The sequence below is a fragment of the Schistocerca serialis genome, chromosome 6 (genome assembly GCF_023864345.2).
Source record: "Schistocerca serialis cubense isolate TAMUIC-IGC-003099 chromosome 6, iqSchSeri2.2, whole genome shotgun sequence".
Classification (NCBI taxonomy): Eukaryota; Metazoa; Arthropoda; class Insecta; order Orthoptera; family Acrididae; genus Schistocerca; species Schistocerca serialis.
This window is the reverse complement of record NC_064643.1, coordinates 109,866,730-109,883,762: the sequence shown is the minus strand read 5'-3', so window position 1 is coordinate 109,883,762 and position 17,033 is coordinate 109,866,730. Positions and strand designations below refer to the sequence as shown.

Genomic DNA, 17,033 nt, shown 5'->3' with positions numbered 1-17,033 from the left:
AACATCTGTAGGCAAACTTGTAATAATTTCTTTCCTAGAGTGAGTACATAACCATTTTAAGACCTCATTACGTGAATAATCTTGAAATGACAAAATTTTACTCACAAAAGAACAACTAGGAACCTTTCATAGAAGAAATGTGTATTTCAACACAATGTGTGAAATATGATAGTGTGTCCTAAAACAAATATACCACTATTTATAATAATGCTTATAAAGTTCACCATGCCTATGACAGTTCCAAGAACACACACACAGTCCCTTTATTTCACAACAGTTTTCCATAAAGGTTTAATCCATGTGAGAATGGGAGGTAATTTACATTTTCGTCCAACCATCAAAGCCACTTAAAGAGGTTTGGAGGTGAAACGCAGTCATTTGTAAACGAAACATAGGACTCTGTTAGAAACTGGGATAAAATTTTCTCATTTGTGAAGAAAATTAGCATATGCACTGTTAAATGTTTATTTCCTACTAATCTTTTACTTACAGTTGCAAATAGAAACAAAATTAGAAATATATATATGTATATATATAATACACAAGCATTTCACATAAATATTCCCTTTAAATATACCATATTTTAGTTACATATTGAGCTTTATCTGTTAAAAGCACAGCATAACGTTTCAATAGGACTGCTGTTTTAAACTCTTCTTTATCTACTGCCATCATTACATCTGCACAGATCTATTTAGTGTTTTAAGTATGTGGGGAATTCAGATTTTGGTTCACTTCTAACAACAGACACTACAAATGAGTAGACAGGAGCATGAAGCATTTATCAGAAATACCATTATGTGTAAAATGTGGGTTTGCAAGAACAAAGAATTGGAAAAATTTCAGGATTCTGACTCCACAGCTTCCAAATACCCCACACACTAAACAAAATATCCCTCAGCAAAACATTACACAGGATTCATTTGCACAACTTTCATGTTTCAGAAAGCCATGTAAGTATCCTTTTGGTAAAACTAGTTCCTCCAAAAACTGCAGAACAATTTATACTTCAGCAATGGATTATGGACATCCCTATGCACAGTAATTACTAAAAAATGAATATAGGAAAAGCTTTTCTTTCAAATGTTTTGATTGTGAGTACTACAGAAAGTTAGCACTAAGGGAAACATCCAGAAATAAAATTCAGGCCACTGCTGTGAAAAGAAGTGAAAGAATAATGAAAGTCAACAGCTACATAAAATGTATGTGGCAGAAAATTTTGACAGCAAACTGAAAAACTGTGTTCAACTTACAGAGAAAATTTGAAACTGTGTATACGTTCTAACAACATTAAAGCTACTGCTCCATTACATATTTGTAATAACTCTTGTTATCCAGATAGCATTGCTTCAATTTTCAACAAATACAACAGTTTTATAATACTTCATGTTAAATACAGCTACACAATGTGTATACACAACATAAATTTCTTGGCAACTGCAAAACTGAAAATAAAAATGTATAACTGAACTCTCAAACTGACACTAATATATTATGTCAGTAAAAACTATTGTCAACATTAGTTACACAATTGAACTATCCAGACATTTTGAAGTAACACACTGTTCTTAGCGTTTTGACAACAGAAATCAGACTGGCAGTTACTTTCAGAGAGATACTGATGGATCTCTTAACAACAAAAACAAGCTCTTTACAGCTACTTTCAGTCAGGTATATTTTAAACAATAAAGCAGGTGTCAGTTATTGTACAATAAATGGACTCTCATTAAAAATTCAATAATACCAAACCGATGGCCTTTTACGGTGTATCAACAAAGATACACTCTCTCGGTACACTACAGTGGCAGTGTGTAGTCACTACCCCATGAAGGCTGTAATTGCAACACATATTTTTTTCCCTGAAATCGACTCTCCCCTTGCTACACGTAACATATAAAAGTGTCAACTTCAACTTTACAAAGAATAGAGGTCTTGAACTGTACAAGAAATGCATCTTTAAATACAGAGCAATTTATAGAAGTTTTGACTGTACAAACAAAATATTACAATACATATACATATAATCTGTTATCAAATGCTGCTTATATAAACATTATCAGGAAATCACTTGGGATACTGAATATATTTACACACAATGCAAATGATCCATTTGTAGACTTCTTACCAACTCTTCAGAGTTCTGAAGAAAACTGTCAGCATTTACATACGGGCTGACCTCCGTACAAGCAATTAGTAACTGCAGTGTGACACTGCTGCTGGAATGTTAGGCGTAAAGTATCACATTTTATTTATATATCAATCTAAAGCCTCAGCATCTACATTACTGCCAAGAGTTATGATGTAACAAGGTGTATCTTTGGCAGAAACGAGTAACAGCAAAATAATGACTGCTGCTTTCAATTTAGAATGCTACACAAGACAAGACTGTTTCTTCTTCGCTTGCGAGATCCAATCTTCAGTCTAAGTAAAATTGGGAACAAAGAGAAATACACAGAAATGCAAGCAGTCTAGACCCCATGAGAAGGAACAATAGCACCAGTAAGTGAATTTCCAACAAGTACACATCAGTCTTGTACACGTGGCAGATAGCACACACACCTGAGATCTTCATGTTCATCAAAGTCTTAGAATGCTGCTGGTGATGATAATCGGCTGACGGACAAGTCCGCCCGCCGAGACAAGGCTCAGCGTATCCTCGGTGCAGATCGGTCATTGACTGTTCCCGTTCTCCTGAGAGTTGTCCCTCGTCGTATTTGGTCCATAAGAGATTCGTGGCAGGTGGTAGGGTCCGAGACAGTTCGGCTAGCGATGAGCTGCCTCACTTTGCCTGCACGGAGCTGCCCCTGTGCAGCAGCCTGCTGCTGCAGGGCTAGTTTGTCATTGAGTGCCTGCAAGAATGCTGCACCACCCCGTCCTGGTGCAGCCCGCGTTGCCACTGTGGTGGTAGTTTCTTGGGGAAGGTGTGTTGCCGGTGGCGCTGACTGCCGCTGGGACGGAGGAACGCGGCGCGGCATCACTGGACTGGCCGGCTGGTGTCTCAACTCTGTCAGTGTACGCACAGTCTCTGCGACACTTCCAGCTCTTTCCTTCTCGCGCCCACTGTCGCCATTTCCACAGCCGTCCTGAAGCAGAAAGGCTGGCGGAGGTGGCAAATTTTCCATGCTACCACCGACAGGGCTTAAAGCTCGCCCAGAAATAGACGACGTGCGGCGGATGGGTGGAGGTGGTTTGTGACCTTGTACTGAACTACGCCTGAGCAGAGAGTTACGCATAGTTCCACTTGGGTATCCTGGAACACATGAGGCATCAGTTAGCAGAATATGAAAGGAATAGAAGAATCAACAAAAACTTATCCTTAACCACCTTAATCTAAAAAGAAAATGATGAGATCAAGGAGATAAAGTTCTTCTCATCTCAAAGGTTTAGTAACACAGCAGTGCTTTACAGGACATGTTCCTATTGAAGCTGGTATGTCTCTGCCTTCCTTTATCAGCTGAACAGACAGTACCGGAGAGACTCTCTTCATGTGGACTCCAAACTATGGTCAACTTCACATTTTCAACATTAACATATCACTGCCAGAGATGAAACAATAGAGAAGTTAAAAAAAAATCCTCGGGCCAACAACAGACATTTCTGCCTCTTACTCAACAAGCCATCGAGGAATATTTGATGCAATCATTCACACTACAGTTCTTCTTTCAAACCTGTGCAACATTTAACAGTGCACTGATCAGTACATGTGCAATCAATCACAGAAGGTTAAGTATATCACCTTCAAACTTCATTACACATAAATTTCAGTCTTATACTTAAGACAGGGAACTGTAACACAGATGTTGCTGTCCAGAGCAAGGTCTTAGTAGTAGAGGCTTGCCATTGTGTTCCTCTTTAAGTATGTAGTGTGTAGTGTGTAGCTGTACTTTGTGGTTATCTGTAATGATTGCTGAGCAGTGCAATGTAGCATTGTGTATTATAATCGAGTAGAAAGTCTAAGGAGCTGAGAATGAGCAACCCACTGACACAAAGTTTAGCTATGAGAAGCCCAGAGCAGACATTTTGATAATGAAATGGTACTATTTGCTTCAGTCAATAAGAACTTTAACAATTAATGTAAGAAAATAATGGAAAAAATGTGAAAGCAAGTCTGAAAGTAATTTGGATGAAAATGACACACAAAAAGGGAGATGAATTAATTAACGATTAAGTTTCAACACATGAAGTTTGTGTGTATATATATATATATATATAAAAAAAAACAAAGATGATGTGACTTACCGAAGAAAGTGTTGGCAGGTCGACAGACACACAAACGAACACAAACATACACACAAAATTCAAGCTTTCGCAACAAACTGTTGCCTCATCAGGAAAGAAGAAAGGAGAGGGAAAGATGAAAGGAAGTGGGTTTTAAGGGAGAGGGTAAGGAGTCATTCCAATCCCGGGAGCGGAAAGACTTACCTTAGGGGGAAAAAGGACGGGTATACACTCGCGCACACGCACACACACACACACACACACACACACACACACACACACACACACACACACACACACACACACACACACACAAGCAGACATATTTAAAGACCAATGTGTGCGTGCGTGTGCGTGCGTGTGCGTGCGCGCGAGAGAGAGTGTATACCCGTCCTTTTTCCCCCTAAGGTAAGTCTTACCACTCCCGGGATTGGAATGACTCCTTACCCTCTCCCTTAAAACCCACATCCTTTCGTCTTTCCCTCTCCTTTCTTCTTTCCTGATGAGGCAACAGTTTGTTGCGAAAGCTTGAATTTTGTGTGTATGTTTGTGTGTCTGTCGACCTGCCAGCATTTTCATTTGGTAAGTCACATCATCTTTGTTTTTATATATATATGCTATAAAAGCTGTAATTGTGTTAATCTTTTTGTTGTGCCTATCGCGACTCAGCACCTCCGCTATATGATGAGTCGCAACTTTCCTTCTCTAATATTGTTGTATTACATCATGGATTTTACATTGTTTGAAGTTTTTTATGTAATTTAGCTGAAGATGAGTACAACAGATAGCAAAAAGTGGGCTCAAGTGGCCAGGGTTCAACTTCCAGTGTACCTCAAAATGAAGTTTTCAGTATGCATTACCGTTGTTACTAATTGCAATGATACATTGACTTTTGAAATGAAAACATTAACAACAAAGTTGCATTGGAAGCAACAGAGAGAGAATTTTAAGAATAGTCAGGAGTCGTTGGGAAGGGGGGGGCCTGGATCACAAAACATACTGCAATTAAGGGTATTTATGATTACAATGAAAGGTTGTACCTATAATATAATGAAAATGGAAGTTCTCTGTTGGCGTCCAATGGACGAGAGATGACAGACTATGATGTAATGGAATTTGGCTGAAGACCATAGTGCATGGTGACTGTGTGTGTTAAATGGCCAATGGTGACTGTAACTGATAATTCAATGAGAGCGGTGACGTTAACAGATGAGCGGTGACGTTAACAGATGAGCGGTGACGTTAACAGATGAGCGGTGACGTTAACAGATGAGCGGTGACGTTAACAGATGAGCGGTGACGTTAACAGATGAGCGGTGACGTTAACAGATGAGCGGTGACGTTAACAGATGAGCGGTGACGTTAACAGATGAGCGGTGACGTTAACAGATGAGCGGTGACGTTAACAGATGAGCGGTGACGTTAACAGATGAGCGGTGACGTTAACAGATGAGCGGTGACGTTAACAGATGAGCGGTGACGTTAACAGATGAGCGGTGACGTTAACAGATGAGCGGTGACGTTAACAGATGAGCGGTGACGTTAACAGATGAGCGGTGACGTTAACAGATGAGCGGTGACGTTAACAGATGAGCGGTGACGTTAACAGATGAGCGGTGACGTTAACAGATGAGCGGTGACGTTAACAGATGAGCGGTGACGTTAACAGATGAGCGGTGACGTTAACAGATGAGCGGTGACGTTAACAGATGAGCGGTGACGTTAACAGATGAGCGGTGACGTTAACAGATGAGCGGTGACGTTAACAGATGAGCGGTGACGTTAACAGATGAGCGGTGACGTTAACAGATGAGCGGTGACGTTAACAGATGAGCGGTGACGTTAACAGATGAGCGGTGACGTTAACAGATGAGCGGTGACGTTAACAGATGAGCGGTGACGTTAACAGATGAGCGGTGACGTTAACAGATGAGCGGTGACGTTAACAGATGAGCGGTGACGTTAACAGATGAGCGGTGACGTTAACAGATGAGCGGTGACGTTAACAGATGAGCGGTGACGTTAACAGATGAGCGGTGACGTTAACAGATGAGCGGTGACGTTAACAGATGAGCGGTGACGTTAACAGATGAGCGGTGACGTTAACAGATGAGCGGTGACGTTAACAGATGAGCGGTGACGTTAACAGATGAGCGGTGACGTTAACAGATGAGCGGTGACGTTAACAGATGAGCGGTGACGTTAACAGATGAGCGGTGACGTTAACAGATGAGCGGTGACGTTAACAGATGAGCGGTGACGTTAACAGATGAGCGGTGACGTTAACAGATGAGCGGTGACGTTAACAGATGAGCGGTGACGTTAACAGATGAGCGGTGACGTTAACAGATGAGCGGTGACGTTAACAGATGAGCGGTGACGTTAACAGATGAGCGGTGACGTTAACAGATGAGCGGTGACGTTAACAGATGAGCGGTGACGTTAACAGATGAGCGGTGACGTTAACAGATGAGCGGTGACGTTAACAGATGAGCGGTGACGTTAACAGATGAGCGGTGACGTTAACAGATGAGCGGTGACGTTAACAGATGAGCGGTGACGTTAACAGATGAGCGGTGACGTTAACAGATGAGCGGTGACGTTAACAGATGAGCGGTGACGTTAACAGATGAGCGGTGACGTTAACAGATGAGCGGTGACGTTAACAGATGAGCGGTGACGTTAACAGATGAGCGGTGACGTTAACAGATGAGCGGTGACGTTAACAGATGAGCGGTGACGTTAACAGATGAGCGGTGACGTTAACAGATGAGCGGTGACGTTAACAGATGAACGGTGACGTTAACAGATGAACAGTGTCGTGTGGCCCACCACTATGCTATTCAATGCATAATACGTGTATCTAATCTTGTGGAATGAAAGTTTATACCACTACATCTTGTTCCTGTGACAATCAAATATTTGTTAAATTTGTTTCCCAGAACCAGAATAAGAACATGCCATGTCCAAGTTCACTACCATGGTAATATTGTAACATTGGAGTGTGCTCACGTTATGGAACTCAAACAGTAAAACTTTTACTCGAAAATGTGCAGTTCCACATCTGTATCCAAAGAGACACAGTAATAGACACCGACAAAATGGCAAACTGATTCAGATTTTCACGATGATTAAGTGAATAGTGTATTCTTTAGATAGTTTGTTGCTGCTAGTGACCAGTATTGTGAAAGGCTATTCACTGTAATCCTTTAATTCGTATGGCAGGTTCATCCTGTTGCCACGAAAACTGTTTACGTTGACAACTCTAAGTTTCTGCTATTCGGTGAATGGTCGCCTTTACTCCTAAATTGTTGGTATTACTTTCTGTTGCTTACATTTCATTTTTTTTTTTTTAAATTAACAGGAATAAATAAGGCCCTAAAATAAAAGAGAGCACACAACTGCATGCCACACAAACCATGTCTATTCTCTCACATACCACAAACAAAATATGCCTGTTGCAGCTAACAGCTGGCCTATGACAATTGTCTTCTGGAAGACACGCTATGTTTATTTTGTTTCATCCATACAGGTTTCAGCATGTTATTTGCTATCTTCTGGTAACACTATCAGTTATTTCATACTGGTAGTGTTTTGTTTACCGTGTTATTAGATATTCTGAAATGCTTATTTTGTTCAGTACTGCCAGTGTAACAGTCCCACAGGAAGGTTAATTATTTGTACCATGAAAACCAAAAGGTTTCTGCCATCAAATACAACAATATAACCACAGAAACCTTGTGCTTTCCCAATACAATGAAATAAAATGTATATGTAACTGCTAAAATTTGAATGGTGAAGGTTTTATATACCAGTGTGGAACTTACTTTCCTGTTACTTTAGGAAACAAAACTCAGCAGGCAGGGGGAGGGGGGAAAGGGGGGGGGGGGGGGGGGGTGAGACAGAGCTTCGATGTGCAGCAACATATACGCTGCATATTTTCATATTACCAAAGTATAAATTTGAATTCCATCAAACACAGCATGTTAGTTTCCGAAGCATTGAAATAGAGACTGCAATGCACTTTTGTAAGCCAATCGTGGCTCATGTCACATGATCTCACCGGCCAATGACAGCAGATATTCAGAACATAGGACATGTGATGTAGTCAGCCAATAGCAACATCGCTATTAAGTAGTGTGAACCCACAAATAAGGAAATTTGATGGTTTAAATTAATGTACACAGTGTGGCTACTCGTAAAGTTAAGCTTTCACATCATAGTAATTTCGTAAACCACACTAAAATACATAATTCGGCTTAAAGGACACATTCATATGTCCAGATTCACAAAGTAGGAGGCCCCAACCTGAGATTAAGCTTTTCAGTGCACTTTTCGGGATGCAAATTTTCTTGGAGAACCAGTACTGTATTGTCTCAAATTTTGTTCTTTATTGCGGCATAATACCATACGTGCAAGATGATGAAAATGTTAGCTGAAATTCAGTGAAGTTGAAACTAGCCAATAATGTAGAATGAAACACTTCGTTTATTGTAAATTAACTTCATTTGCATAAAAGATTAACAAAAGCCACATATATTTAGCAAACAACCTAAAATAACTTCATTGTTGTGCATGTAGATTAATGCCAAAAATTTGGAAATAAAATAAAGTCAGAAAACAAACTAATAACATATTTTAACCTTCCGTAACTATGAAAAAATATTTTAATTTACTCAATAGCTCTTGGCCACAGAAATCCATTTTGTTTTCACTTGATGTTTGAATTGTAAAAGAAGAAGAAACAGCAAAATCACTAAAGATAAACACAGGTCACTATCTCCCTCTCCACTACAACCCAGACTGCTCTGCACATGCGGGGAAAATGGCAGCTTGGGCATGCGAGAAAATTTTTTCTGTATAGCATGACTGCTTCTTGCTACTGCTGCAGCCACACTTCAAATAGCAGAAGCGGGAGAAGGTACTGCTTATACGCAACTCAGCTGCACATGCGCACGAGGCCGCTGGCAACTGCTCAAAACGAACGTAATGTGAACAGTTGTGACATCACACTCATTGGAAGCAGTTTGCTGTTATGAAGTATTCCATGGTTTTCATCATAAAGCCTTTGAAACAGTTTGCTTTTGGTGGACGCTTATGTGTGCACTGTTTTGTTGTTGTAAATGGCGCATTTCCTCTGCATCTTAATGTGCTGACATAAGCTGTAGCCAGCACACTGGTCGGCAAAGATAGCAGGCGCTGGATCAAGCGCGCTTATCAGGAGAGAGGCCAAAGACAGACTCGCTAGCAACACGCCACCTATGCCATCTTGACCACAAGTATTTAGATCACCGCCACTGACCAGAAGGCCTCAGTCGAAGTCACTAGCTCGAAGTCACTAGCTCGAAGTCACTAGCTGGCGCACTAGCTACGTCACTATCCTAGTTGGCGTCTGTCAGTTCACATCACCAGCTATGAGAGTGTGTAGCGACCAGAGTAGTGTTTATAGTGGATCTTTCCCTTCACCACCAGTGAGGCTAACATGGAATAATACTGCAGCTATCTGTTAAAGTAAATAAAGAACCCTGTTAATACATGTGTGCAATTGTGCTTTAGAAAGAGTGGTGACAAGGACATTACACTTAAGTTTTATTCTCTCGTTTATGTTTTATTGCTGCAGTATTATTCTGCACTAGCGGGATACAGTAAAATTCTTTGATGGACTATCAGTTCTTACCAGTCAAAATCACAAAAATTTAACTGAAGACTAAAATAATGAAAAATTCATGGAAATCTAAAATATTCCTGGGTTTTTCCCTGTTTTCTCCTGGCTAAAAATATTCCTGGGTTTCCTGGAGGTATACACCCTCGCACAAGGCAAAGATTCTCCCAAATTTTACCATTTCACAGTGTTGGCCACTTTAACACAAAATTAACTCAATTTTAAGAAACACACACACAGTCTGTTATGCTCAGTGGGGCAGATTCAGACTACAAGTTCAAAGGTCCAGTGCTCAGTCCCCATTGAATCTTATGATTTCTTTTTTCCACTTCTTATTTCATCTCTGACAATGGTTTGTTAATACAAGAAATAAAAAGCTACATCATAGTTCACAGTAAAAAGGTTAAGTTAAGGGCATACCATCTCTAAATAGGACAGTGCCTGATTAAGTATTGCAGTGTTCAAATCAACCTTCTGGTTGGTAACAGCTTTACTTATTAAAGAATAATATAAGTAAATCATAAAAAACAACCTGTGGATAAACTACTGAAATCAAAAACTACTATCTGCAACACAGTGCAAGGTTCCTAGTCACAAAAAAGGCACAGTAAAGTTGTGACCTATTAATCTTGATGGCGGCAAATTTGTTACTGAAATTCAAATATGAATCACTATTTTTTGTTGCATTATTGTGGTTTACATTATCATAGACTGCAGGAGGGTCTGCAGTTTTAAGTGGAAACAAATACCCCACAAACTACAGTGAAAGAGTTCACGCTTTTCAGGTAATAGCACATACTACAAAGCAGTACAAGCATGTTGAACAGGAAAACTATCATGCATGTGTTTTAGAGCAATAGCTAGAGTGAACTGAGAGTCTTAAGATGCTTCAACACTGTAACTCACCTTTTAATTAGAAGACTAGACAGTTTCTTTTCCCTCCCTCTATAAGTAACAAATCTCTCTCTCTCTTTCACACACACACACACACACACACACACACACACACACACACACACACACACACACACACACCCCTTTTTTTGTTTTATTTGCCTATTTCCATCAAAGCATTAACTTATCACATTCATCAGTTATCACTCCCAGTTCTTCCCGCTTAGGGGTAAGATCCCCCTAATATCATCTTACTAAAAAGCCTCACCTATCAATGAATGTGTCTGATCCAGTTAAATTTCTGAAGGTACTTTTTCTTCCCAGAAGTGTGATTCTAGAGAATACAATTTGTTCTCCCTTTTTGATGCACTTTCACATAACTATAAGAAATCTATATGAAAAGTGTGCACACACTTTGATTCCAGCTTGTATTGTCCATTAGATGACAGAAATTATCACGATAGCAGAGGGAATATTTCTACCCATTTTGGCACATCCATGATATGTTACTTGATAACTAAAACTTGTCTTTGCTCCTTTAAGAAATTCCAAGGAATACATTCAGTTCCAAACAGGATGTAACAAAAACATTAACAATGTGTGAAATGTGAGTGCTATCTTTTCCGGAATCATGGTGAGCTCACTGCAAGGAGCGAATATATTGTATTTGAAGAGGATCAAAACTGTAAACCATGGACAAGAATTTCTAAACAAGGACTCTAGATGGTTTACTCGTTGTCATAACCTGTTACAGAAACCACAGAAACAATCTAATGTGATTTAAGTCTGTTACATTCCAGTCATGTTCTATAGGGGGGAAAATGTCTTTGTGCACATTAAATAGGATAACTTCACATTTTGCAACAGTACCATTAACACCTTTAAAGAGAGCTGAAAACACTTTCCTGTAATTGCCTTAATCAGTATGTTAAAGTCAACATGGAGTACTATTAAAAGTACTGTTATGTCAACATGACCAGGTTTTGTATATTCTCCCCATCTGGCAGAATGAATGGCAGCTCACTTGAAATGCAGAGCCAGTCCATACATTTGTAGATTGTTTTAAGCCCCAGTTTGAAAGCAGGAGTCATCAGTCATCTCTTCCGAGTTATCTGAGATATTTGGTGTATAAATGAAATAAATAGCTTGAGCTGTCCGAGATCAACAGGTGTAACACTATGAACAAGTGCCCACAAAAAACTGCCATCTAGCACCAACATTTTTGCTGCAGGAAAATGCTGTTCCTTGGTTAAAGTTGTTTATTCACTGCTGCCTGTCAATCATTTGCTACAGTAGCACAGGCAATAGCCTTCCATACTACTCGAAAGACATCTAGACTATCCAATGATGTTTCAGCATAATGACATCAGTTATCATGTAAGAGCCAAAGCAAGAGGTTATACAGAATCTGGTATGTTGATGAGTGTTTCAAAGGGAGCACTAGGCAACATTTGACTGAAACAGGGAAAAGGAGTACAAGAGAAGAGCAACCTGTAGATTTGACGAATGAAACAGAAGCATCAGAGGATCAAATATGTCAAGATACAACGCCTATTGGAAATCCTTGGATAAAGCAAAAGATAGGCAATTCAAATGACAACAGGAGTAAACATAAAAGTGCATCAAACGAACAGGTGAAGGAATCCGAAAAATGAGGCTGACAGAAAATGCAAAATCGTAAAGCAGGAATGACTAGAAGACAAATGAAAGGCTGTAGAAGCATGCCAAACTTGGAAAAAAAAAATAGATGCCACCTATAGGAAAATTGAAGAGACCTCTGAATAAAAGAGAAGCAGCTGTAGGAACACAGATCAGATGGCAAGCCAGTGCCAAGCAAAGAAGGGACAGTTGAAAGGAATATACCAAGAGTTTATATAAGGGAAATGAACCGGAGTTCAATATTACAGAAATAAAGATGAGACTGGAGATGATACAATGAGAAGAATTTGTAAGAGTCAAAGGACATCAAAGCGAGGGGATATTAAAAGAGAATAAACAAAAACTGTGTCAGCGACACTGTATTTCTGCCACAATCACATCAGACGATACTGATCTAATTTGAATAGGAAATGAGGCAGTGAAAGTAGTAGCTAAGTTCAGTTGTTCGGGCAGCAAAATAGCCACCGATGTTTGAAGCACATAGCAAGAAAAGCAATCCTGAAGAGGAGGAAGTTCTTAACACCAAATGTAAATATATATATCTAGAGTGTCACTTCTGTATGTGAAGCATGGATGATAAAACACTTCAGAGACAACAAAGAATGCAAGCTTTCAAAATGAGGTGCTACATGAGACTGCTGAATATTAGGTGGGTAGGTCAGATAACTAATGACAAAGTACTGAAACAAATTTGGTAAAGAATTAATTTTGGCACAACTTGAGTGAAAGAAGCACCAGTTGATAGGACACACACCGAGTCATCAAGGTACAGTAAATTTGGCAATGGAGAGGAGCATGGAAGGGTAAAAATTGTAGAGTGAGACCTAGGCAAGAATACAGAAAGCATGTTCAAATGGATCTACCTTCTTTGGACTGAAGATGACGACGAACAGTCAATACATCAGTTCCATACATGTTTTCAGTGTTTCAAAATGACACTGCCTAGTAGCCAATATGATTTGATTCAGATGAATTCGGATTACAGAAGTCTAAGCACTTCATTAATTAGGCAACATTCTAATGCAACACATTCAGTACAGAAAAAAGGAAGCCTGAAGTTCACAAGATCTACTGTTAGCAGGTTATTAAGCCACATAAAGGAAAAATAATATAATTTTTAAATAAAAGTGTCAGTGCACTGTTTTTGTAGTGTAATTTAGCCAATATTCAGGGCACTATTGGTGCCCATTTTAAAATCATATCATGGATTGCTTTTGTGGAATACAAAATTTTCACCCTGCTAGGGGCATTCTCCCACAAGCTTTTTTCTAGTCCTAGATTTCTTATCTGTCTGTAACAAATCATCAATAATCTAAGTTACAAGTACATTCTTTCACAATTTTATGGATAAGTTTAACATGAATTCCAGCAAAAATAAAAGTTTTTACACCTACTGAGACAGCATACAGGAAATTTACCTGTTGTTGAGACTGGCCTCTGGCGCTGCCCATTAGGTGGAAGAACTGCACCTGATCGGGGCAGCGTGCAATACTTGCTAGCAGCGTCCAAGCTACACACACTGAACGACACATCTAGAGAGGGGGCAAGAAACCAATCTAAACACACTCCAACATAAGTTAGTAATCACTAATCTACTACACTCCACTGCAAGAAGAGATACTTCTAATATTTGTACTTTTCTGTATTTAGTCACTGCAAACAAGCACTACAAAATCAAGATTTAAGAGGGTAAATCACAAAAATCAAATCAATGCTAGAGGTAGTATCTATCTTTTTAACTACTCAACAGGACCAATAATTCACAATCCTCCAATTTATATTGTTTCACACCACAAAGTTACACACACAAGTAAAAAGACAGAGTTATCAATTTTTCGATTCCCCTCGCCTCCCACATTAATAATTTTTAACTCAATAGAACTGTGTTGTATGTTTACATCCGATTTTTAACCTTTTTCTTAAAAGCAGTCAATACGAACAAGAAGCTAATCACTGGAACTCAGTTTTCTAATTTATTGTCATCATCACATCATGGCACACAAAGTAGTTGTTTACATAACTATCACTGTTCATTGCTTTTGCAAATTGTGAAAGAATTCTCTGTACTCAGGTCAATATTTGTATCACACAAACCCTTCAATTATGTGTAACAACAACGGCTAACAACACACACTTAATAGCCTTCTCAAAAGCATATTTTGTCATTTTGTGTGTGCCAATGTTGTTTGACAGGCAACTTGTTCTTAGGAGTGGTTTTGCATTTTTGTGATCTTGAATCTTTGGGAGACTGGAAATGATACCTTGGTTTTTTGATGATTGTCTGCAGTAAGGGACAAAATCAGAAAACAATAGACTTTCTCAAATACACACTTTTACTCGGACTACAAGTTTTGAATAGTATTCCAGAAAAGGATCCTGCAAAGTGGTTTTCATGGCAGTTGGGAGTGACTGGAAAACTGGGAGCGACTAGTTCCTCAAAAGTGATGTCCAACTGTGTGGAAATTACATAAAAAAATGCTCTTTCTAACTATTACTAAAGAAAACCCCCTCCCCATCCAGGCAACAAACAAAATATATCTGTGTGTGTAATTTGGGGGAGGGGGAGGAACGTGTGCTCTGGGAGGGCAGATGATATAATTTTCTAAATTACTTCACTAGCTGACAGTCACATGGTAATGCAGTAATTTGACTCAGTACAAATATGCAATAAAAATTTACAGGAAAGGGCAATTGTTTTAACATGCAAGTTTCAATACTTGGGAGGGATTTACAGTGTGCATTTCAAATGTAGGAATGCTGCAGGATATTATAATAATGTACAGCAAAAAGGTAAAGAACACTCCACATGCAACTGTGAAAAATACATGCGGCATTTTAAGTATACATCAAACACTTTCCTAGATAGCACACCTGTATTTCCCTGAAGTCCATGTAAAGCTCTTTTGCAACTGCTTCCAAAACGTGAGAAAAAGGCAGATGCTGACTTACGTTCAACAGGCATTGTGAAATGTAATAATATTGCTATATTTTGTTTTTTCTCTTCTTGTGTTTATTACTTCAACAGTTATAGTATTATTAATAGTGTGGAAAAAGAAGCTGTTTCTACACATTTTGTTTTGCAACCTTAGATGTTTCCAAACCTCATCACTGCATAGATACTATTTCCTCAGTCACTTTACCTGGAAGATAACTTAGCACAAGTTATCTAACCTTCTACAATAAAAAGGACAAAAGTAGACATTGAAAATGTATAAAAACTTTATGGCACTAAAACAGTTTTATTGAAATGAACGTCTAATGAGTGTATATTGAGTGGGTGTCAAATTTTACTTTGTCCGTTGTTCATACTTCTCAACAAACTTTTTATAATGTGTGGCTTACCTTCATTGTGAGCAGCATCTTCCATGGTAATTATCTGGCTGCCATAACCACTGGACGACTCCAGTGAACTTTCACTTGTGCTCCCATCTTTCTCTCCAGTTTCAACCTACAGAAATAGTTTGAAGAAAACAATTATTTATACATTAAAACAAGGAGAATATGATATACAAACAAACCCTTTTGTTTTTTAATCACACTGGTACTTTATTAAATAGCTGTGAACATACATTTCAACACAGCAATGTACCTGTCACTAACACACACTTATTTTCATTCCTTTACTAATGTACTCCTCCAATTCTGATAATTCTTTTTATGTTAACTGGTCACTGTTGCTCTCCAACAGAATAAAGTATTAAACACAGATTGGATTAACAGTAGGGTCTTAGTGGGTAGAGGCAGTAGCCATTTGTGTGCAAGTTGTTGCTGTGTGAATGTTTGAGAGTTCTATTTCTCATGAAGGACTGCTTGTAAACTTAAGTATTTCATTGTGCCTGTCTGCAACTCAACTTCCCTGCTACATAGTGGGAAGCAACTATCCTTTTCATAATATTGTTACATTCCATCCTGGATTTTCCATAGTTTGAGTATTATCCATTTTTATCAAAAACAATTTATGTAATGTACTGCATCAAGATACTCCAATGTGCTGCTGAGAACTACATTTGATTATGCACTCAGTGCACAAAACAAAAAAGAAGAATATTTAAACTGCACAGCTACTTATCGCTTCAGTTTATTACAAGCAACTATCAGTGTAGTATTGGGATTAGAAATGAAATTTTGAAATTCCCTAACAACAAGTCAATAGCAAAAAGCCTTCCATATTGTGAACTATTTGATGTACACAGCTAGTTCCTAGTGGGGGTTTGCAGTAACAAAATACTAATATTTATCTGCATATAAGGAAATTATAGTTTGGTACTCAAGCCTACTGTCACACTAAAGAATGATTTACAGCAATCTTTCCTAGCACAGCAAATTCATTACCTTATCAGGAGTCTCAGTTGGAGGATTGGTAAGCTCTGGTGGTGGAGGTGGGAAGTTCATCTCCTGTGCTTTGCTTGCAGCCATACTGGCTAGTTCATGCATATTTACATACATAGGCTGCGATGGTTCTGAAAGAAAATCATTAATGAAATAAAAATACATTTTTCTTCCACAAAAGATAATTTAAATTTGACACCATAAGAGATAAACAACGGTCATCTTTTATCAACACTATACGGTTAAAGGAGAGGGGGGGATGCACACTATG

At 38.8% G+C, this 17,033-nt stretch overlaps 1 protein-coding gene across 3 annotated transcripts in view; it reads right to left on the bottom strand.

Annotated features, from left to right (window-relative positions):
• Positions 1–449: 449 nt before the first annotated feature.
• The window catches only part of LOC126483718 (protein MTSS 2), a 346,902-nt gene continuing 330,318 nt past the window's right edge, over positions 450–17,033 (bottom strand). For 2 of the 3 annotated variants that reach the window (XM_050106815.1, XM_050106816.1), the window contains 4 exons: positions 16,766–16,893; positions 15,776–15,881; positions 13,852–13,965; positions 450–3,250 (listed from right to left, as the gene is read on the bottom strand). In XM_050106815.1, the coding sequence (XP_049962772.1) occupies positions 2,646–3,250; positions 13,852–13,965; positions 15,776–15,881; positions 16,766–16,893 (953 nt within the window). In that variant the 3' untranslated portion in view covers positions 450–2,645. The remainder of the gene's footprint in view (positions 3,251–13,851; positions 13,966–15,775; positions 15,882–16,765; positions 16,894–17,033) is intronic. The other variant, XM_050106817.1, reaches the window with a different exon arrangement.